The sequence below is a fragment of the Pseudophryne corroboree genome (assembly GCF_028390025.1).
Source record: "Pseudophryne corroboree isolate aPseCor3 chromosome 3 unlocalized genomic scaffold, aPseCor3.hap2 SUPER_3_unloc_30, whole genome shotgun sequence".
NCBI classification, from domain to species: Eukaryota; Metazoa; Chordata; class Amphibia; order Anura; family Myobatrachidae; genus Pseudophryne; species Pseudophryne corroboree.
Window position 1 is genome coordinate 754,510 of NW_026967520.1, and position 24,037 is coordinate 778,546.

At 48.0% G+C, this 24,037-nt stretch overlaps 1 protein-coding gene across 1 annotated transcript in view; it reads right to left on the minus strand.

Annotated features, from left to right (window-relative positions):
• LOC134984027 (zinc finger protein 850-like) overlaps positions 1-24,037 on the minus strand; it is a 586,502-nt gene that overhangs the window by 220,184 nt on the left and 342,281 nt on the right. Inside the window, exon 7 of the mRNA XM_063949670.1 lies at positions 7,957-9,252. Coding sequence (XP_063805740.1) covers positions 7,957-9,252 — 1,296 coding nt within the window. The remainder of the gene's footprint in view (positions 1-7,956; positions 9,253-24,037) is intronic.

Genomic DNA, 24,037 nt, shown 5'->3' on the forward strand with positions numbered 1-24,037 from the left:
GTGGCGCGCGCAGCGCGCCACCGTGCCCGTAGCGTGGCGAGCGCAGCGAGCCCGCAAGGGGCTCATTTGCGCTCGCCACACTGTCGGTCAGCCGGCGGTCGGGCTCCCGGCGCCGGTATGCTGGGCGCCGGGAGCCCGACCGCCGGCCAGCCGTAGTGAACCCCTTAATTACACATATCCAAACAGGTGTCGGCGTTGTCGACGGAGACACCCTCTCACACACATATTTGCTCCATCTCCTCCTTATGGGAGCCTTTTACCTCAGACATGTCGACACACACGTGCCGACAAACCACACACACAGGGGGTGCTCTATTTGAAGACAGTTCCCCCATAAGGCCCTTTGGAGAGACAGAGAGAGAGTATGCCAGCATACACCCCAGCGCTATTAACCCAGGAATAACAGAGTAACTTAATGTTAACCCAGTAGCTGCTGTATACTGTTTTTGCACCAAATTTATGTGCCCCCCCTCTCTTTTTACCCTCTTCTACCGTGCAGGGGAGAGCCTGGGGAGCTTCTCTCAGCGGATCTGTGGAGAGAAAATGGCTCTGGTTAGTGCTGAGGAAGAAGCCCCGCCCCCTCAGCGGCGGGCTTCTGTCCCGCGATTTTGTGTAAATACTGGCGGGGGCTCATGCATATATACAGTGCCCAGCTGTATATATGCCCTATTTTGCCAGGAGGTACTCAATTGCTGCCCAGGGCGCCCCCCCCCCCCCCCCTGCACCCTACAGTGACCGGAGTCTGTGGGTGTAATGTGGGAGCAATGGCGCACAGCTGCAGTGCTGTGCGCTACCTCATGTGAAGACAGGAGTCTTCTGCCCAGATTTTGACGTCTTCTTGCTTCACCCGCCGGCTTCTGTCTTCTGGCTCTGCGAGGGGGGCGGCGGCGTGGCTCCGGGAACGGACGGCCTAGGTTAAGTTTCTGTGTTCGATCACTCTGGAGCTAATGGTGTCCAGTAGCCTAAGAAGCGCCACCTAGCTGCAGTTAGTAGGTTTGCTTCTCTCCCCTCAGTCCCACGTAGCAGAGAGTCTGTTGCCAGCAAAAGCTCTCTGAAAATTAAAAACCTAACAAAATACTTTCTTATTAGCAAACTCAGGAGAGCTCACTAAAATGCACCCTGCTCTGTCCGGGCACAAATTCTAACTGAGGTCTGGAGGAGGGGCATAGAGGGAGGAGCCAGTGCACACCAGTAGGCCTAATTCTTTCTTAGAGTGCCCTGTCTCCTGCGGAGCCCGTCTATTCCCCATGGTCCTTACGGAGTCCCCAGCATCCACTAGGACATTAGAGAAAATAAGATTTTACTCACCGGTAAATCTATTTCTCGTAGTCCGTAGTGGATGCTGGGACTCCGTAAGGACCATGGGGAATAGCGGCTCCGCAGGAGACTGGTCACAACTAAAGAAAGCTTTAGGACTACCTGGTGTGCACTGGCTCCTCCCTCTATGACCCTCCTCCAGACCTCAGTTAGGATACTTTGCCCGGAAGAGCTGACACAATAAGGAAGGATTTTGAATCCCGGGTAAGACTCATACCAGCCACACCAATCACACCGTATAACTCGTGATACTATACCCAGTTAACAGTATGAAATATAACTGAGCCTCTCAACAGATGGCTCAACAATAACCCTTTAGTTAAACAATAACTATATACAAGTATTGCAGACAATCCGCGCTTGGGTTGGGCGCCCAGCATCCACTACGGACTACGAGAAATAGATTTACCGGTGAGTAAAATCTTTTTTTCTCTGACGTCCTAAGTGGATGCTGGGACTCCGTAAGGACCATGGGGATTATACCAAAGCTCCCAAACGGGCGGGAGAGTGCGGATGACTCTGCAGCACCGAATGAGCGAACTCTAGGTCCTCCTCAGCCAGGGTATCAAACTTGTAGAATTTTGCAAATGTGTTTAACCCCGACCAAGTAGCTGCTCGGCAAAGTTGTAAAGCCGAGACCCCTCGGGCAGCCGCCCAAGAAGAGCCCACCTTCCTCGTGGAATGGGACTTCACTGATTTTGGATGCGGCAGTCCAACCACAGAATGTGCAAGCTGAATCGTGCTACAGATCCAGCGAGCAATAGTCTGCTTTGAAGCAGGAGCACCCAGGTTGTTGGGTGCATACAGGATAAATAGCGAGTCAGTTTTCCTGACACTAGCTGTCCTGGAAACATAAATTTTCAGGGCCCTGACTACGTCCAACAACTTGGAATCCTCCAAGTCCTTAGTAGCCGCAGGCACTACAATAGGTTGGTTCAAATGAAAAGCTGATACCACCTTAGGGAGAAACTGGGGACGAGTCCTCAATTCTGCCCTATCCATATGGAAAATCAGATAAGGGCTTTTACATGACAAAGCCGCCAATTCTGATACACGCCTGGCCGAAGCCAAGGCCAACAGCATGACCACTTTCCACGTGAGATATTTCAAATCCACGGTTTTAAGTGGCTCAAACCAATGTGACTTTAGGAAATCCAACACCACGTTGTGATCCCAAGGTGCCACTGGAGGCACAAAAGGGGGCTGAATATGCAGCACTCCCTTAACAAACGTCTGAACTTCAGGCAGTGAAGCCAATTCTTTCTGGAAGAAAATCGACAGAGCCGATATCTGGACCTTAATGGAACCCAATTTTAGGCCCATAGTCACCCCTGACTGTAGGAAGTGCAGAAAACGGCCCAGCTGAAATTCCTCCGTTGGGGCCTTCCTGGCCTCACACCACGCAACATATTTTCGCCATATGCGGTGATAATGGTTTGCGGTCACTTCTTTCCTAGCTTTAATCAGCGTAGGGATGACTTCCTCCGGAATGCCCTTTTCCTTCAGGATCCGGTGCAGAAATCGACCTAGCTGAAATTAATCCGTTGGAGCCTTCCTGGCTTCACACCAAGCAACATACTTTCGCCATATGCGGTGATAATGCTTTGCGGTCACATCTTTCCTAGCTTTAATCAGCGTAGGAATGACTTCCTCCGGAATGCCCTTTTCTTTTAGGATTCGGTGTTCAACCGCCATGCCGTCAAACGCAGCCGCGGTAAGTCTTGGAACAGACAGGGCCCCTGCTGCAGCAGGTCCTGTCTGAGCGGCAGAGGCCATGGGTCCTCTGAGATCAGTTCTTGAAGTTCCGGGTACCAAGCTCTTCTTGGCCAATCCGGAACAATGAGTATAGTTCTTACTCCTCTTTTTCTTATTATCCTCAGTACCTTGGGTATGAGAGGAAGAGGAGGGAACACATAAACCGACAGATACACCCACGGTGTCACTAGAGCGTCCACAGCTATTGCCCGAGGGTCTCTCGACCTGGCGCAATATCTTTCTAGCTTTTTGTTTAGGTGGGACGCCATCATGTCCACCTGTGGCCGTTCCCAACGGTTTACAATCAGCTGGAAGACTTCTGGATGAAGTCCCCACTCTCCCGGGTGGAGGTCGTGTCTGCTGAGGAAGTCTGCTTCCCAGTTGTCCACTCCCGGAATGAACACTGCTGACAGTGCCAACATGTGATTTTCCACCCATCGGAGAGTCCTTGTGGCTTCTGCCATCGCCATCCTGCTTCTTGTCGGTTTACATGGGCGACTGCCGTGATGTTGTCTGACTGAATCAGTACCGGCTGGTTTTGAAGCAGGGGTCTTGCCTGACTTAGGGCATTGTAAATGGCCCTCAGTTCCAGAATATTTATGTGTAGGGAAGTCTCCTGGCTTGACCATAGTCCCTGGAAGTTTCTTCCCTGTGTGACTGCCCCCCAGCCTCGAAGGCTGGCATCCGTGGTCACCAGGACCCAGTCTTGTATGCCGAATCTGCGGCCCTCTAGAAGATGAGCACTCTGCAGCCACCACAGCAGAGACACCTTGGTCCTTGGAGACAGGGTTATCAGCCGATGCATCTGAAGATGCGATCCGGACCACTTGTCCAACAGGTCCCACTGAAAAGTCCTTGCATGGAACCTGCCGAATGGAATTGCTTCGTAGGAAGCTACCATTTTTCCCAGGACTCGCGTGCAGTGATGCACCGACACCTGTTTTGGTTTTAGGAGGCCTCTGACTAGAGATGACAGCTCCTTGACTTTCTCCTCCGGGAGAAACACTTTTTTCTGTTCTGTGTCCAGAACCATCCCCAGGAACAGTAGACGTGTCGTAGGGACCAGCTGTGACTTTGGAATATCTAGAATCCAACCGTGCTGTTGTAGCACCTCCCGAGATAGTGCTACCCCGACCAACAACTGCTCCCTGGACCTCGCCTTTATCAGGAGATAGTCCAAGTACGGGATAATTAAAACTCCCTTTTTTCGAAGGAGTATCATCATTTCGGCCATTACCTTGGTAAATACCCTCGGTGCCGTGGACAGACCGAACGGCAACGTCTGGAATTGGTAATGACAATCCTGTACCACAAATCTGAGGTACTCCTGGTGAGGATGGTAAATGGGGACATGCAGGTAAGCATCCTTGATGTCCAGTGATACCATGTAATCCCCCTCGTCCAGGCTTGAAATAACCGCCCTGAGCGATTCCATCTTGAACTTGAATCTTTTATATATGTGTTCAAGGATTTCAAATTTAAAATGGGTCTCACCGAACCATCTGGTTTCGGTACCACAAACATTGTGGAATAGTAACCCCGTCCTTGTTGAAGTAGGGGCACCTTGACTATAACCTGCTAGGAATACAGCTTGTGAATTGCCTCTAGCACAGCCTCCCTGTCTGAGGGAGTTGTTGGCAAGGCAGATTTGAGGAAACGGCGAGGGGAAGACGTCTCGAATTCCAGCTTGTACCCCTGAGACACCACTTGAAGAATCCAGGGATCCACCCGTGAGCAAGCCCACTGATTGCTGTAGTTCTTGAGACGGGCCCCCACCGTACCTGGCTCCGCCTGTGGAGCCCCAGCGTCATGCGGTGGACTTAGAGGAAGCGGGGGAGGACTTTTGTTCCTTGGAACTGGCTGTATGCTGCAGCTTTTTCCCTCTACCTCTGCCTCTGGGCAGAAAGGACGCGCCTTTAACCCGCTTGCCTTTTTGGGGCCGAAAGGACTGTACCTGATAATACGGTGCTTTCTTTGGCTGTGAGGGAACATGGGGTAAAAAAGCTGACTTCCCAGCTGTCGCTGTGGAAACGAGGTCCGAGAGACCATCCCCAAACTCCTCACCTTTATAAGGCAAAACTTCCATGTGCCTTTTAGAATCTGCATCCCCTGTCCACTGCCGAGTCCATAACCCTCTCCTGGCAGAAATGGACATTGTACTTATTTTAGATGCCAGCCGGCAAATATTCCTATGTGCATCTCTCATGTATAAGACTGCGTCTTTTATATGCTCTATGGTTAGCAATACAGTGTCCCTGTCAAGGGTATCTATATTTTCCGACAGGGAATCTGACCACGCAGCTGCAGCACTGCACATCCATGCTGAAGCAATAGCTGGTCTCAGTATAATGCCTAAGTGTGTATATACAGACTTCAGGATAGCCTCCTGCTTCCTATCAGCAGGCTCCTTTAGGGCGGCCATATCCGGAGACGGTAGTGCCACCTTCTTTGACAGGCGTGTGAGCGCTTTATCCACCCTAGGGGATGTTTCCCAACGTGACCTATCCTCTGGCGGGAAAGGGTACGCCATTAGTAACCTTTTAGAAATTACTAGTTTCTTATCGGGGGAAGCCCACGCTTCTTCACACACTTCATTTAATTCCTCAGAAGGGGGAAAAACCACTGGCAGTTTTTTCTCCCCAAACATAATACCCTTTTTTGTGGTACCTGGGGTAATATCAGCAATGTGCAACACATTTTTCATTGCCTCAATCATGTAACGTGTGGCCCTATTGAAAGTTACATTAGTCTCATCGTCGTCGACACTGGATTCAGTATCCGTGTCGACATCTGTGTCTGCCATCTGAGGTAGCGGGCGTTTTAGAGCCCCTGATGGCTTTTGAGACAGCTGGGCAGGCACGAGCTGAGAAGGTGGCTGTCCCACATCTGCTATGTCGTCAAACCTTTTATGTAAGGAGTTGACACTTTCATGTACTTCCTTCCATAAGTCCATCCATTCAGGTGTCGGCCCCGCAGGGGGTGACATCACATTTATCGGCATCTGCTCCACCTCCACATAAGCCTCCTCATCAAACATGTCGACACAGCCGTACCGACACACCGCGCACACACACAGGGAATACTCTGACTGAGGACAGGACCCCACAAAGCCCTTTGGGGAGACAGAGAGAGAGAGTATGCCAGCACACACCAGAGCGCTATATATACACAGGGATTAGCTCTGTAACTGAGAGATTTTCCCAATAGCTGCTTGTATACACAATATTGCGCCTAAATTTAGTGCCCCCCCTCTCTTTTTTACCCTATGTAGTCTGGAAACTGCAGGGGAGAGCCTGGGAGCGATCCTTCAAGCGGAGCTGTGAGGGAAAATTGTGCCAGTGTGCTGAGGGAAGATAGCCCCGCCCCTTTTTCTGCAGACTTCTCACGCTTTTTTGTAGGTATATCTGGCAGGGGATTTTACACATATATAGTCTCTATGACCGGACGACCGAGGCTGGGCCTGTGTTCGATCCCTCTGGAGCTAATGGTGTCCAGTAGCCTAAGAAGCCCAAGCTAGCTGCAAGCAGGTAGGTTCGCTTCTTCTCCCCTTAGTCCCTCGTAGCAGTGAGTCTGTTGCCAGCAGATCTCACTGAAAATAAGAAACCTAAAATAAACTTTCTTTTTCTAGGAGCTCAGGAGAGCCCCTAGTGTGCATCCAGCTCGGCCGGGCACAAGATTCTAACTGAGGTCTGGAGGAGGGTCATAGAGGGAGGAGCCAGTGCACACCAGGTAGTCCTAAAGCTTTCTTTAGTTGTGCCCAGTCTCCTGCGGAGCCGCCCCATGGTCCTTACGGAGTCCCAGCATCCACTTAGGACGTCAGAGAAAAAGCCTTTACAGTTCTGGAACAACATCCTATGGACAGATGAGACAAAGATCAACTTGTACCAGAGTGATGGGAAGAAAAGAGTATGGAGAAGGAAAGGAACTGCTCATGATCCAAAACATACCAACTCATCAGTGAAGCATGGTGGTGGTAGTGTCATGGCGTGGGCATGTATGGCTGCCAATGGAACTGGGTCCCTTGTATTTATTGATAATGTGACTGCTGATAAAAGCAGCAGGATGAATTCTGAAGTGTTTCGGGCAATATTATCTGCTCATATTCAGTCAAATGCTTCAGAACTCATTGGAAGGCGTTTCACAGTGCAGATGGACAATGACCCGACGCATACTGCGAAAGCAACCAAAGCGTTTTTTAAGGCAAATAAGTGGAATCTTATGCAATGGCCAAGTCAATCACCTGACCTGAATCCGATTGAGCATGCATTTCACTTCATGAAGACAAAACTGAAGAGAAAATGCCCCAAGAACAAGCAGGAACTGAAGACATTTGCAGTAGAGGCCTGGCAGAGCATCGTCTGGTGATGTCTATGCGTTCCAGACTTCAGGCTGTTATTGACAAAAGGATTTGCAACAAAGTATTAAAAAGTAAAAGTTTGATTTAGGTTTAGTCTGTACCATGACTTTTGGTCCCTTAAAAAGTGGGAGGCACATATAAAAACCATTTTAATTCCTACACTGTTCACCTGATTTGTATGTAAATACCCTCAAATTAAAGCGGAAAGTCTGCAGTTAAAGCACATCTTGTTCGTTTCATTTCAAATCAAATGTGATGGTGTATAGAGCCCAAAATATGAGAATTGTGTCGATGTCTCAATATATATGGACCAGACTGTATATTGCATGAAGCATAGGAGATAGGATTGACCCTTGAGGAACATTGCATGACAGTGATAATTATACTCCAGAAGATTTCAATGGTTCCGTACTTGGGTAATGTCTAATATGTTCAACAAGGGCGGATTTATTTCTCTCACAGCATGAAAATGGCTTCTCACCTGTGAAATCGCTGATGTTTAACAAGAACTGATTTCCGTGCAAAACATTTCCCACACTCAGAACAGGAATACGGCTTCCCACCTGTGTGACTTTTCTGATGTCTAACAAAAGCTGACTTCTGTGCAAAACATTTCCCACACTCAGAACAGGAAAACGGCTTCTCACCTGTGTGACTTCGCTGATGTGTAACAAGATTTGATTTCGATGTAAAACATTTCCCACACTCAGAACAGGAATACGGCTTCTCACCTGTGTGACTTCTCTGATGTGTAACAAGATTTGATTTCGATGTAAAACATTTCCCACACTCAGAACAGGAATACAGCTTATCACCTGTGTGACTTCTCTGATGTTTAACAAGATCTGATTTCGATGCAAAACATTTTCCACACTCAGAACAGGAATACGGCTTCTCACCTGTGTGACTTTTCTGATGTGTAACAAGATTTGATTTCGATGTAGAACATTTCCCACACTCAGAACAGGAATACGGCTTCTCACCTGTGTGACTTCTCTGATGTTTAAAAAGATCCGATTTCGATGCAAAACATTTCCCACACTCAGAACAGGAATACGGCTTCTCACCTGTGTGACTTCTCTGATGTGTAACAAGATTTGATTTCGATGTAGAACATTTCCCACACTCAGAACAGGAATACGGCTTCTCACCTGTGTGACTTCTCTGATGTGTAACAAGATTTGATTTCTGTGCAAAACATTTCATACACTGAGAACAGGAATATGGCTTCTCACCTGTGTGACTTCTCTTATGTGTAACAAGGGCTGATTTCTGTGCAAAACATTTCCCACACTCAGAACAGGAATACGGCTTCTCACCTGTGTGACTTCTCTGATGTTTAACAAGATCTGATTTCGATGCAAAACATTTCCCACACTCAGAACAGGAATACGGCTTCTCACCTGTGTGACTTTTCTGATGTGTAACAAGATTTGATTTCGATGTAGAACATTTCCCACACTCAGAACAGGAATACGGCTTCTCACCTGTGTGACTTCTCTGATGTTTAAAAAGATCCGATTTCGATGCAAAACATTTCCCACACTCAGAACAGGAATACGGCTTCTCACCTGTGTGACTTCTCTGATGTGTGACAAGATTTGATTTCGATGTAGAACATTTCCCACACTCAGAACAGGAAAACGGCTTCTCACCTGTGTGACTTCTCTGATGTGTAACAAGATTTGATTTCTGTGCAAAACATTTCATACACTGAGAACAGGAATATGGCTTCTCACCTGTGTGACTTCTCTTATGTGTAACAAGGGCTGATTTCTGTGCAAAACATTTCCCACACTCAGAACATGGAAATGGCCTCTCACCTGCCTTAGCTGACTGATGAGTAATAAGGTTTGTGTTCTGTGTAAAACATTTGGCATCTGTAGAACAGGGAAACTCTTTATCTACTCTCAGAGCTGTAATAGATGCACCAATATCAGAGTGATCAGAAGAACATTTCCCAGAATCAGGGGGATCAGCTGATAGAGCTGGATGTATAATTGGGGTAATGGAGTTATCTCCTAGAGAATCCTGTCTACTGTCATCTGTTATTTCACAATCCAGGGATAACATTAGATGTACTTCTGAGATATTCCTGCTTGTGGGTCCATCTGCTGGAAATAAAATACATTAATATATAAAATGAGCAGACAAGACCCAGGATGTTACAGGATACAATATATAATTCTATAACTGCCATTTTCTTTTACCTGTAATCATTGCTTTTATGTTTATTACAGAAACAAAAAAGATAGGATGCTTAGACTGGAGCTTGATCAACACTGAAGGCTCAAGTGGGATTACTAGAGGTGACACGGACGCTCAAGTAGGATTACTAGAGGTGACATGGACGCTCATGGGGGATTATTAGGTGACATGGACGCTCATTTGGGATTACTAGAGGTGACATGGGCGATCATGTGGAATTACTAGAGGTGACACAGACGCTCATGTGGGATTACTACAGGTGACATGGGCGCTCATGTGGGATTACTAGAGGTGACACGGACACTCATGTGGGATTAATAGAGGTGACACGGACACTCATGTGGGATTACTAGTGGTGACTCAGACGCTCATGTGGGATTACTAGAGGTGACATGGATGCTCACGAGGGATTACTAGAGGTGACATGGATGCTCATGTGGGATTACTAGAGGTGACATGGATGCTCATGTGGGATTACTAGAGGTGACATGGAAGCTCATGTGGGATTACAAGAGGTGACATGGACGCCCATGTGAGATTACTAGAGGTGACATGGACACTGCTATAATAAATCACCAAAGAGAAAGTGCTGTCCTGTTTGTGCACTAATAAATAATATATAACCTTTATTAAGTACAGTAAAGTATGTAAGATAAATCGTTGAAATATTAAACAAAAAGTTAAGTGTATAAAGAGCTGAATAAAGTAATAAAAAAACATTGGGTTTTAGTTGGGTGTTAATTGATACAATGCCGGTAATCTGGGGGGGGGGGGGAGCTGCAGGCTTAAATGCATTGGTCAATACGTGAACTAATGCTCCACTGTTTATTATGGTTAGTTAATATAGTGAGTGCAGAGCCCCTGTGATTTTATTTAAACAATGTGGTCACATACTGTGTTGCACCCCAAATCTAGGAACGGCGAGTGCTGTGGATTAGTTTATTATGGGGTATATGCAATGGCGGTCGAATTCCGGCCGGAATTTGACCGTTTTTTAATTCAGCACAATTCGACAGTCACACACCCTCCCGCGGGGACCCGAATTCGACATATTCAATAAAAGACGGATTCGACAGTCCCGCTGTCGAAAAACGGACCAATTGACGATAATGTGCGTCCTGGATTCGACTTCATGGACGGCACAAAAGTGTTTAAAAAACCCTAATAAAAAAAATCAGTGGCGTCCCCCCTCCTAAGCATAACCAGCCTCAAAAGCCAGTCGTGGTTGTAAAAATACGGGGGAGGGGGGGGGAAATTACAGGGGATCCCCCGTATTTTAACAACCAGCACCGGGCTATGCATCCGGTCCTGGTGCAAAAAATACGGGGGACAATAGACGTACGGGTCCCCCGTATTTTTCACACCAGCAATGGGCTCCACTAGCTAGAGAGATAATGCCACAGCCGGGGGACACTTTTATACCGGTCCCTGCGGCCGTGGCATTAAATCCCCAACTAGTCACCACTGGCCGGGGTACCCTGGAGGAGTGGGGACCCCTTAAATCAAGGGGTCCCCCCCTCCAGCCACCCAAGGGCCAGGGGTGAAGCCCGAGGCTGTCCCCCCCCATCCAAGGACGGCAGATAGGAGGCTGATAGCCAAGTGTCAAAAAAAATAATATTGTTATTTGTAGCAGAACTACAAGTCCCAGCAAGCCTCACACGCAAGCTGGTACTTGGAGAACCACAAGTACCAGCATGTGGGGGAAAAGCGGGCCCGCTGGTACCTGTAGTTCTACTACAAAAAAAATAGGACACACACACAAAAAAAAATATTGTTTTAAAAAATATATTAAATAATACTTGTGGCTCCTAAATAGACAAACCAAGTAGATAATCCCTTCTAATATAAACAGACATGCTATTAGCAATAAAAAAAAAAAACACAAAAAAAAACATGTTTTAAATTTTTTTTTTCGATCACGCCAGCAAAATGAGGTGGACTGAAATTGATGAAATAACTGTCGAAAAAAGCACTGTTGTCGAATCGACATTCTTCAACTGAATATACTTTTGTCGAAAAGCCGCATTTTTACCATTGCAGACATGTCGAATTTGACAAATGTCGAATTGCAAAAAGTTGAATCTGAAACGGACGTTTTTTTGTCGAAAAGTACTGTATTGCAATGTTGAATCAGTTTTGTCGAAAATGCCCCGTTTTTCGACATTTGCGGCAATTCGACCGCAATTGCATATGGCCCTATATCTATCTCACTGGGGCTCTGCACTCACTATAATAACTAACAATAATAAACAGTGGAGATTTAGTTCACCTATTGACCAATGCATTTAAGCCTACAGCCCCCGACAAGGGACCCCACTATACTGCAGGCTCTGCTCTATTGCTCAAAATAATTACCAGAAAAACAGCTATCACATTAGTGTTACACTTTAGGTATGCTGCTACCTGGTCTAAAGCTCACAGCAACTTACCTTATATAGGTGAGACCGTTACCTACACACCTAATGTAAAGCACCCAGGAGAACAGCGGACACAATCTATAATTAACTTAAATCAGAGTGCATGAGAGAAGGTGACCACAAAAAGATTAATGAAAAAGCTAATCTAATAAACAAAAAGTATTTATATATATATATATATATATATATATATATATATATATATATATATTTATAATCTCCTATGTAACCTGTAGATCTGCACAGACCAGGAGATAGACATTTATGTATGTAGTAAGGCTACTGGGAGACCTTGGATAGAGCAATATTGGATCTGGCCATTACATTCTCTAAAGTCATAACCTCAGTACTTCACAGAGCAGGAACTATTATTCACAAGTAATTAGGAATGTGTTTATCAGGAACAAATCCACAATTACCGTTTAAAGTTTACTCAATTATTTGAAGTCTACACAATTGATATTTGAAGATAACAAGACTTATGGTCGACTTTACCAGGGTAACTCTTTTTCTTTGAGAAAAAAGGTACTACCACCTATACGCGCTATCCATTACAATACATAAATGATAGTGAATGATGTACAAACAATGTAATATCAATGATGGATATCCCAAATGATGTGAAAAATAAGATTTTATACCTACCGGTACATCTTTTTCTCCTAGTCCGTAGAGGATGCTGCGGACTCCGTAAGGACCATGGGGATAGACAGGCTCCGCAGGAGACATGGGCACTAAGAAAGAACTTTAGTTCTGGGTGTGCACTGGCTCCTCCCTCTATGCCCCTCCTCCAGCCTCAGTTAGAGAAACTGTGCCCAGAGGAGACGGACAGTACGAGGAAAGGATTTTGTTAATCCAAGGGCAAGATTCATACCAGCCACACCATCCACACCGTATAACTAGGGACATATGAAACAGTTAACAGTATGAAACAACACAGCATCAGACTGAGACTGATGAAAACTGTAACATAACCCTTATGTAAGCAATAACTATATACAAGTCTTGCAGAAGTAGCCCGCACTTGGGACGGGCACCCAGCATCCTCTATGGACTAGGAGAAAAAGATTTACTGGTAGGTTTAAAATCTTATTTTCTCTTACGTCCTAGAGGATGCTGGGGACTCCATAAGGACCATGGGGATTATACCAAAGCTCCCAAACGGGCGGGAGAGTGCGGATGACTCTGCAGCACCGATTGAGCAAACAGGAGGTCCTCCTCAGCCAGGGTATCAAACTTGTAGAACTTTGCAAAGGTGTTTGAACCCGACCAAGTAGCAGCTCGGCACAAATCGCAATGCCGAGACCCCTCGGGCAGCCGCCCAAGAAGAGCCCACCTTCCTAGTGGAATGGGCCTTAATCGATTTTGGTAACGGCAATCCAGCCGTTGAATGATCCTGCTGAATTATGTTACAGATCCAGCGAGCAATAGTCTGCTTTGAAGCAGGAGCGCCAACCTTGTTGGCAGCATACAGGACAAACAGTGCTTCTGTTTTTCTGACCCTAGCCTTTCTGGCTATGTAAATTTTCAAAGCCCTGACCAAATCAAGGGACTCTGAATCCTCCAAGTCTCGTGTAGCCACCGGCACCACAATAGGTTGGTTCATATGAAAAGATGAAACCACCTTAGGCAAGAACTGAGGACGGGTCCGCAATTCTGCTCTATCCATATGGAAAACCAGATAGGGGCTTTTATGAGACAAAGCCGCCAATTCCGACACTCGCCTAGCCGAAGCCAAGGCTAACAACATGACCACTTTCCAAGTGAGATATTTTAATTCCACTGTTTGAAGTGGTTCAAACCAGTGCGACTTAAGGAAACTCAACACCACGTTAAGGTCCAATGCGCCACCGGAGGTACAAAAGGAGGCTGAATATGCAGCACTCCCTTCACAAAAGTCTGTACTTCTGGGAGAGAAACTAATTCCTTCTGAAAGAAAATGGATAGGACCGAAATCTGAACCTTAATGGAGCCTAATTTTAGGCCCAAATTTACTCCAGTTTGTAGGAAGTGAAGGAAACGGCCCAGATGGAATTCTTCCGTAGGAGCATTCCTGGCCTCACACCAAGAAACATACTTTCACCATATACGGTGATAATGTTTAGCTGTCACGTCCTTCCTAGCCTTTATCAGAGTAGGAATGACCTCATCCGGAATGCCCTTTTACGCTAGGATCCGGCGTCCAACCGCCGTGCCATCAAACGCAGCCGTGGTAAGTCTTGGAACAGACAGGGCCCCTGTTGTAACAGGTCCTGTCTTAGAGGAAGAGGCCACGGATCTTCTGTGAGCAGATCCGGATACCAGGCCCTTCGCGGCCAATCTGGAACAATGAGAATAATTCTTATTATTCTCAACTCCTTGGGGATGAGAGGAAAAATAAGAATTTACTTACCGATAATTCTATTTCTCGTAGTCCGTAGTGGATGCTGGGGACTCCGTAAGGACCATGGGGAATAGCGGCTCCGAAGGAGGCTGGGCACATCTAAAGCAAGCTTTAGGACTACCTGGTGTGCACTGGCTCCTCCCCCTATGACCCTCCTCCAAGCCTCAGTTAGGATACTGTGCCCGGACGAGCGTACATAATAAGGAAGGATTTTGAATCCCGGGTAAGACTCATACCAGCCACACCAATCACACCGTATAACTTGTGATCTAAACCCAGTTTACAGCATGATAACCGAGGAGCCTCTAGAAAGGATGGCTCACTACAACAATAACCCGATTTTTTTTTGTAACAATAACTATGTACCAGTAATGCAGACAATCCGCACTTGGGATGGGCGCCCAGCATCCACTACGGACTACGAGAAATAGAATTATCGTTAAGTAAATTCTTATTTTCTCTGACGTCCTAAGTGGATGCTGGGGACTCCGTAAGGACCATGGGGATTATACCAAAGCTCCCAAACGGGCGGGAGAGTGCGGATGACTCTGCAGCACCGAATGAGAGAACTCCAGGTCCTCCTCAGCCAGGGTATCAAATTTGTAGAATTTTACAAACGTATTTTCTCCTGACCAAGTAGCTGCTCGGCAAAGTTGTAAAGCCGAGACCCCTCGGGCATCCGCCCAAGATGAGCCCACCTTCCTTTTGGAGTGGGCATTTACATATTTTTGGCTGTGGCAAGCCTGCCACAGAATGTGCAAGCTCAATTGTACTACAAATCCAACGAGCAATAGTCTGCTTAGAAGCAGGAGCACCCAGCTTGTTGGGTGCATACAGGATAAACAGCGAGTCAGATTTTCTGACTCCAGCCGTCCTGGAAACATATATTTTCAGGGCCCTGACAACGTCTAGCCACTTGGAGTCCTCCAAGTCCCTAGTAGCCGCAGGCACCCAATAGGTTGGTTCAGGTGAATTCTGAAAAAACCACCTTAGGGAGAAACTGAGGACGAGTCCTCAATTCCGCCCTGTCCGAATGGAAAATCAGATAAGGCTTTTACAGGATAAAGCCGCCAATTCTGACACGCGCCTGGCCCAGGCCAGGGCCAATCAGCATGAGCACTTCCCATGTGAGATATTTTAACTCCACAGATTTAAGTGGGTCAAAACAATGGGACTTTTGGAACCCAAAACTACGTTGAGATCCCAAAGTGTCACTGGAGACACAAAAGGAGGCTGTATATGCAGTACCCCTTTTACAAACGTCTGAACTTCAGGGACTGAAGCTAGTTCTTTTTTGGAAGAAAATTGACCGAGTCGAAATTTGAACCTTAATGGACCCCAATTTCAGGCTCATAGACACTCCTGTTTGCAGGAAATGTAGGAATCGACCCAGTTGAATTCCCTCCGTCGGGCCTTACCGGCCTCGCACCACGCAACACATTTTCGCCAAATGTGGTGACAATGTGTTGCGGTTACATCCTTCCTGGCTATGATCAGGATAGGAATGACTACATCCGGAATGCCTTTTTTCTTTCAGGATCCGGCGTTCAACCGCCATGCCGTCAAACGCAGCCGCGGTAAGTCCTGGAACAGACAGGGTCCTTGCTGGAGCAGGTCCCTTCTTAGAGGTAGAGGCCACGGATCCTCCGTGAGCATCTCTTGAAATTCCGGTTACCAAGTCCTTCTTGGCCAATCCGGAGCCACGAATATAGTGCTTACTCCTCTCCATCTTATCAATCTCCGTACCTTGGGTATGAGAGGCAGAGGAGGGAACACATACACTGACTGGTACACCCACGGTGTTACCAGAGCGTCTACAGCTATTGCCTGAGGGTCCCTTGCCCTGTCGCAATACCTGTCGAGTTTTTTCCACGGTTTATAAACCTGTGGACGACTTCTGGGTAAAGTCCCCACTCTCCCGGGTGGAAGCCGTGCTGAGGAAATCTGCTTCCCAGTTGTCCACTTCCGGAATGAATACTGCTGACAGTGCTATCACACGATATTTCGCCCCGCGAAGAATCCTTGCAGCTTCTGCCATTGCCCTCCTGCTTCTTTTGCCACCCTGTCTGTTTACGTGGGTGCCTGCCGTGATGTTGTCCGACTGGATCAATACCGGCTGACCTTGAAGCAGAGGTCTTGCTAAGCTTAGAGCCTTGTAAATGGCCCTTAGCTTCAGGATATTTATGTCTCCAGGCTTGACCAAAAGCCCTGGATATTCCTTCCCTGTGTGACTGCTCCCCAGCTTCTCAGGCTGGCCTCCGTGGTCACCAGGACCCAGTCCTGAATGCCGAATCTGCGGCCTTCTAGAAGACGAGCACTCTGCAACCACCACAGGAGGGATACCCCTGTCCTTGGTGACAGGGTTATCCGCTGATGCATCTGAAGATGCGATCCGGACCATTTGTCCCACAGGTCCCACTGGAAAGTTCTTCCGTGGAATCTGCCGAATGGGATTGCTTCGTAGGAAGCCACCATTTTTACCCAGCACCCTTGTGCATTGATGCACTAAGTCTGGGCTCGGTTTTAGGAGGTTCCTGACTAGCTCAGATAACTCCCTGGCTTTCTCCTCCGGGAGAAACACCTTTTTCTGGACTGTGTCCAGGATCATCCCTAGGAACAGAAAACAAGTCGTCGGAGCCAGCTGCGATTTTGGAATATTGAGAATCCAATCGTGCTGCCGCAACACTACCTGAGATAGTGCTACACCGACCTCCAACTGTTCCCTGGATCTTACCCTTATCAGGGAATCGTCCAAGTAAGGGATAACTAAAATTCCCTTCCTTTGAAGGAATATCATCATTTCGGCCATTACCTTGGTAAAGACCCGGGGTGCCGTGGACCATCCATACGGCAGCGTCTGAACTGATAGTGACAGTTCTGTACCATAAACCTGAGGTACCCTTGATGAGAAGGGTAATTTTGACATGAAGGTAAGCATCCTTGATGTCCCGAGACATCATGTAGTCCCCTTCTTCCAGGTTCGCAATCACTGCTCTGAGTGACTCAATCTTGAATTTGAACCTCTGTATGTAAGTGTTCAAAGATTTTTAGATTTAGAATCTATCTCACCGAGCCGTCTGGCTTCGGTACCACGACAGTGTGGAATAATACCCCGTTCCCTGTTGCCGGAGGGGTACCTTGATTATCACCTGCTGGGAATACAGCTTGTGAATGGCTTCCAAACTGCCTCCCTGTCAGAGGGAGACGTCGGTAAAGCCGACTTTAGGAAACGGCGAGGGGGAGACGTCTCGAATTTCAATTTGTACCCCTGAGATATCACCTGAAGGATCCAGGGGTCTACTTGCGAGTGAGCTCACTGCGCGCTGAAATACAATGAGACGGTCCCCATCGTGCCTAAGCATGTAAAGCCCCAGCGTCATACTGAGGGCTTTGCACAGGCGGGAGAGGGCTACTGTTTCTGGAAACTGGCTGATTTCTGCAGCCTTTTCCTCTCCTTCTGTCACGGGGCAGAAATGAGGAACCCTTTGCCCGCTTGCTAACGCCGGACTGCGCCTGCTAATATGGCGTATCCTTATTTTGAGAGGCGACCTGGGGTACAAACGTGGATTTCCCAGCTGTTGCCGTGGTCACCAGGTCTGAAGGACCGACCCCAAATGACTCCTCTCCTTTATAAGGCAATACTTCCATATGCCGTTTGGAATCCGCATCACCTGACCAGTGTCGTGCCCATAACCCTCTACTGGCAGAAATGGACAACACACTTATATCTGATGCCAGTCGGCAAATATTCCGCTGTGCATCATGCATATATAGAAATGCATCTTTTAAATGCTCTATAGGCAAAAATATATATTGTCAGGGAATCTGACCATGCCCACCCAGCACTGCACATCCAGGCCTGAGGCGATGGCTGGTCGCAGTATAACACCAGTATGTGTGTAAATACATTTTATGATACCCTCCTGCTTTCTATCAGCAGGATCCTTAAGGGCGGCCATCTCAGGAGAGGGTAGAGCCCTTATTCTTACCAGCGTGTGAGCGCGTTATCCCCCCTAGGGGGTGTCTCCCAACACACCCTAACCTCTGGCGGGAAAGGATATAATGCCAATAACTTTTTAGAAATTACCTATTGTTATCGGGGGAAACCCACGCATCATCACAGACCTCATTTAATTTCACAGATTTAGGAAAACTACAGGTAGTTTTTCCTCACTGAACCCAATACCCCTTTTGGTGGTACTCGTATTATCAGGAAAGTGTAAAACATTTTTCATTGCCTCAATCCTGCAACGTGTGGCCCTACTGGAAATCACGCTTGTCTCTTCCCCGTCGACACAGGAGTCAGTATCCGTGTCGGCGTCTGTATCTGCCGTCTGAGGTAACGGGTGCTTTAGAGCCCCTGACGGCCCATGAGACGTCTGGACAGACACGAGCTGAATAGCCGGCTGTCTCATGTCATCAACTGTCTTAATACAGAGCTGACACTGTCACGTAATTTTCAACAGTTCATCCACTCAGGTGTCGACCCCCTAGGGGGTGACATCACCATTTCATACAATCTGCTCCGTCTCCACATCATTTTTCTCCTCATACATGTCGACACAAGGTACCGACACACAGCACACACACAGGGAATGCTCTGATAGAGGACAGGACCCCACTAGCCCTTTGGGGAGACAGAGGGAGAGTTTGCCAGCACACACCAGAGCGCTATATATATACAGGGATAACCTTATATAAGTGTTTTTCCCCTTATAGCTGCTGTATACACAATACTGCGCCTAATTAGTGCCCCCCTCTCTTTATTTAACCCTATCTGTAGTGTCAGACTGTAGGGGAGATCCAGGGAGCTTTCCCTCCAACTGAGTTGTGAGGGAAAATGGCGCTTGTGTGCTGAGGAGATAGGCTCCGCCCCTTTTTCGGCAGCCGTTCTCCCGCTTTTTTATGGAATGTCTGGCAGGGGTTAAATACATCCATATAGCCCAGGGGCTATATGTGATGTATTTTTAGCCATTTTAGGTATTTTCATTGCATCCCAGGGCGCCCCCCCCCAGCGCCCTGCACCCTCAGTGACCGAAGTGTGAAGTGTGCTGAGAGCAATGGCGCACAGCTGCGGTGCTGTGCGCTACCTTTATGAAGACTGGGATGTCTTCTGCCGCCGATTTCTGGACCTCTTCTCTCTTCAGCATCTGCAAGGGGGCCGGCGGCGCGGCTCCGGTGACCCATCCAGGCTGTACCTGTGATCGTCCCTCTGGAGCTAATGTCCAGTAGCCTAAGAAGCCCAATCCATCCTGCACGCAGGTGAGTTCGCTTCTTCTCCCCTAAGTCCCTCGATGCAGTGAGCCTGTTGCCAGCAGGTCGCACTGAAAATAATAAACCTAACTAAAACTTTCACTAAGAGCTCAGGAGAGCCACCTAGTATGCACCCTTCTCGTTCGGGCACAGAGAACTAACAGAGGCTTGGAGGAGGGTCATAGGGGGAGGAGCCAGTGCACACCAGGTAGTCCTAAAGCTTGCTTTAGATGTGCCCAGCCTCCTTCAGAGCCGCTATTCCCCATGGTCCTTACGGAGTCCCCAGCATCCACTTAGGACGTCAGAGAAAGGAGGAAACACATAGACCGACTGGAACACCCACGGTGTCACTAGGGCGTCCACTGCCCCCGCCTGAGGGTATGTACCTCTGTAGTTTTTTGTTTAGGCGGGACGCCATCATGTCTATCTGGGGCAGGCCCCACTGACTTGCAATCTGTGCAAAGACTTCCTGATGAAGTCCCCACTCTCCTGTATGTAGATCGTGTCTGCTGAGGAAGTCTGCTTCCCAGTTGTCCACTCCCGGAATGAACACTGCTGACAGTGCGCCTACATGATTTTCCGCCCAGCGAAGAATCCTGGTGTTTTCCGCCATTGCCACTTTGCTCCTTGTGCCGCCTTGGTGGTTTACATGAGCTACTGTGGTGATGTTGTCTGACTAGATCAGAACCGGTAGGTCGCGAAGCAAAGTCTCCGCTTGACGAAGGGCATTGTAAATGGCCCTCAGTTCCAGGACGTTGATGTGAAGACCAGTTTCTTGACTTGACCAAAGACCTTGGAAGTTTCTTCCCTGTGTGACTGCTCCCCAACCTCGGAGGCTCGCGTCCATGGTCACCAGAACCCAGTCCTGAATGCCGAATCTGCGACCCTCTAGAAGGTGAGCACTCTGCAGCCACCACAGGAGAGATACCCTGGCCCTGGGGGACAGGGTGATCAACTGATGAATCTGTAGATGTGACCCGGACCACTTGTCCAGTAGGTCCCATTGGAAGGTCCTCGCATGGAACCTGCTGAAAGGAATGGCCTCGCAAGATGCCACCATCTTTCCCAGGACTCGAGTGCAGTGATGCACTGACACGTGTTTTGGCTTCAATAGGTCCCTGACCAGAGTCATGAGTTCCTAGGCCTTCTCTATCGGAAGATAAACCCTTTTCTGGTCCGTATCCAGAATCATGCCTAAGAAGGTCAAACGAGTCGTAGGAACCAACTGTGACTTCGGGATATTGAGAATCCAGCCGTGTTGCTGTAACACTTTCAGTGAAAGTGACACGCTGTTCAACAACTACTCTCATTATCTCACTTTTATGAGGAGATCGTCCAAGTGCGGGATAATTGTGACACCCTGCTTGCGCAGGAGCACCATCATTTCCGCCATTACCTTGGTGAAAATCCTCGGGGCCGTGGAAAGCCTGAAAGGCAACGTCTGAAATTGGTAATGACAATCTTGTACCGCAAATCTCAGGTACGCCTGATGAGGTGGATATATGGGAACATGAAGGTATGCATCCTTTATGTCCAGGGATACCATAAAATCCCCCCTTCTAGGCTGGCGATGACCGCTCTGAGCGATTCCATCTTGAACTTGAACCTTTTCAAGTATAGGTTCAGGGATTTTAAATTTAAAATGGGTCTGACCGAACTGTCCGGTTTCGGGACTACAAATAGGGTTGAGTAATACCCCCTCCCTTGTTGAAGCAGGGGAACCTTGACCACCACCTGCTGAAGACACAATTTTTTAATTGCATTTAAGACTATCTCCCTTTCTGGGGGAGAAGCTGGTAGGGCCGATTTGAAAAACCGGCGAGGAGGCGCCTCTTCGAACTCCAGCTTGTAACCCTGGGAAAAAATCTCTATTGCCCAGGGATCCACCTGTGAGAGAACCCAGATGTGGCTGAAAAGTCGAAGTACTTTGCATCATTGTAGTCGACACTGGAGTCACAATCCGTGTTGGTATTAGTGTCTACTATTTGGGATAGTGGGTGCTTTTGAGACCCCGAAGGTCCCTGCGACATAGAGGCAGGCAGGGGTTGACTCCCTGCATGTTCCCTGGCTTCAGCTTTGTCCAACCTTTTGTGCAATAAATTCACATTAGCACTTAAAACATTCCACATATCCATCCAGTCTGGTGTCAGCGTTGTCGACGGAGACACCACACTCATTTGCTTCACCTCCTCCCTAGGAGAGCCTACTACCTCAGACATGCCAACACACGCGTACCGACACACCACTCAGGGAATCCTCTTATCTGAAGACAGTTCCCCCACAAGGCCCTTTGGAGAGACAGAGAGTATGCCAGCACACACCCAGCGCTAATGACCCAGGAAAAAACACACTATATGTTTACCCAGATAGCGCTGTAATATCTATTTTGCGCCAAATTATGTGCCCCCCCTTCTTTAAAACCCTCTTTCACCGTGATTAAGCAGGGGAGAGTCCGGGGAGCTTCCTCTCAGTGATGTGCTGTGGAGAAAATGGCGCTGGTGAGTGCTGAGGAACAAGCTCCGCCCCCTCAGCGGTGGGCTTCGGTCTCGCTTAAAAATTCAAAACATGGCGGGGGATCTCTTATATACAGTGCCCAGCCTGTATATAAGGTTGCCACCTTTGGAGGTCCATATTGCTGCCCAGGGCGCCCCCCCTGCGCCCTGCACCCTTACAGTGACTGCCGTGGGTGTGTGCTGTGTGGGAGCAATGGCGCACAGCGCTACCGCTGTGCGTTACCTCAGTGAAGATCTGAAGTCTTCTGACGCCTTTGAAGTCTTCTTTCTTCACATACTCACCCGACTTCAATCTTCCGGCTCTGCAAGGAGGACGGCGGCGCGGCTCTGGGACGAACTGCGGGGTGAGACCTGCGTTCCGTTCCCTCTGGAGCTAATGGTGTCCAGTAGCCTAAGAAACAGAGCCTAACATTAAAGTAGGTCTGCTTCTCTCCCCTCAGTCCCTCGCTGCAGGGAGTCTGTCGCCAGCAGGCTCCCTGAAAATAAAAAACCTAACAAATACTTTATTTTTCAGGAAAACCCTGGAGAGCTCCCTGTAATGCACCCAGTCTCCTCTGGGCACAGTAATAAACTGAGGCTGGAGGAGGGGCATAGAGGGAGGAGCCAGTGCACACCCATACCTAAAGTTCTTTCTTAGTGCCCATGTCTCCTGCGGAGCCCGTCTATCCCCATGGTCCTTACGGTGTCCCCAGCATCCTCTAGGACGTAAGAGAAATATATATATATATATATATATATAAAGACATCTTTTTCTGAGGTCTACAGGATCCACAGTCCTCGCATTGGGGTGTAGGTGGTAGGAGTTGACTGGGCACCACACAGTTAAGCTTGTAGCTCCCATGATGCACCAGTCCTCCTCCTCATATACCCCGCCTCTGGCCTAGGGAAGCCAGTTTTGTTAACAAGCCAAAAGGCAGGAGCAGGATTTCAGGAGAAAAGGAAGACTTGAACATACAAGACATACTATCTTGCAGAGTAGAAAAAAAATCACAAAGGGGGGAAAAAAATAGGATTTTAATTACCTAGCGGTAAATCCTTTTCTCGTAGTCCGTAGAGGATACTTGGGTCCACATTAGTTCCATAGGGTATAGACGGGTCCACTAGGAGCCATGGGCACTTTAAGAAATTAATAGTGTGGGCTGGCTCCTCCCTCTATCAGACTCAGTCTAGAAACTGTGCCCGAGGAGACGGACATACTTCAAGAGAAGGATTTAACTGAACAGTAGTGAGATTCGAACTAGCACACGCAACCAAGAGGAAAGCCATGCTAACCAAACTTGAAAAGGTACAGCAATGGCTGCACCAAGAATAATAGTTAACTAAGTAACAGTGCAGAAAAATGAAGCACTGGGCGGGCGCCCAGTATCCTCTACGCACTTCGAGAAAAGGATTTACCGGTAGGTAATTAAAATCCTATTCTCTCTTACATCCTAGAGGATACTGGGGTCCATTTAGTACCATGGGGATGCACGAAAGCTCCCAAAACGGGTGGGAGAGTGCTGAGGTTCCTGAAGAACTGATTGATCAAACTGAAGGTCCTCAGCGGTCAAAGTATCGAACTTGTAGAACCTAGCAAACGTGTGCGACCCTGACCAAGTAGCCGCTCGTCAAAGCTGTAAAGCCGAGACACCCCGGGCAGCTGCCCAGGAAGAACCCACCAACCGAGTAGAGTGGACCTGAACCGATTTCGGAACCGGCAAGCCTGCCATAGAATAAGCATGCTGGATAGTAAGCCTGATCCAGCTAGCAATAGACTGCTTAGAAGCAGGGCACCCAATTTTATTGGGATCATGGAAAACAAACTGCGAAAACAAACAGCGAGTCAGTCTGTGAC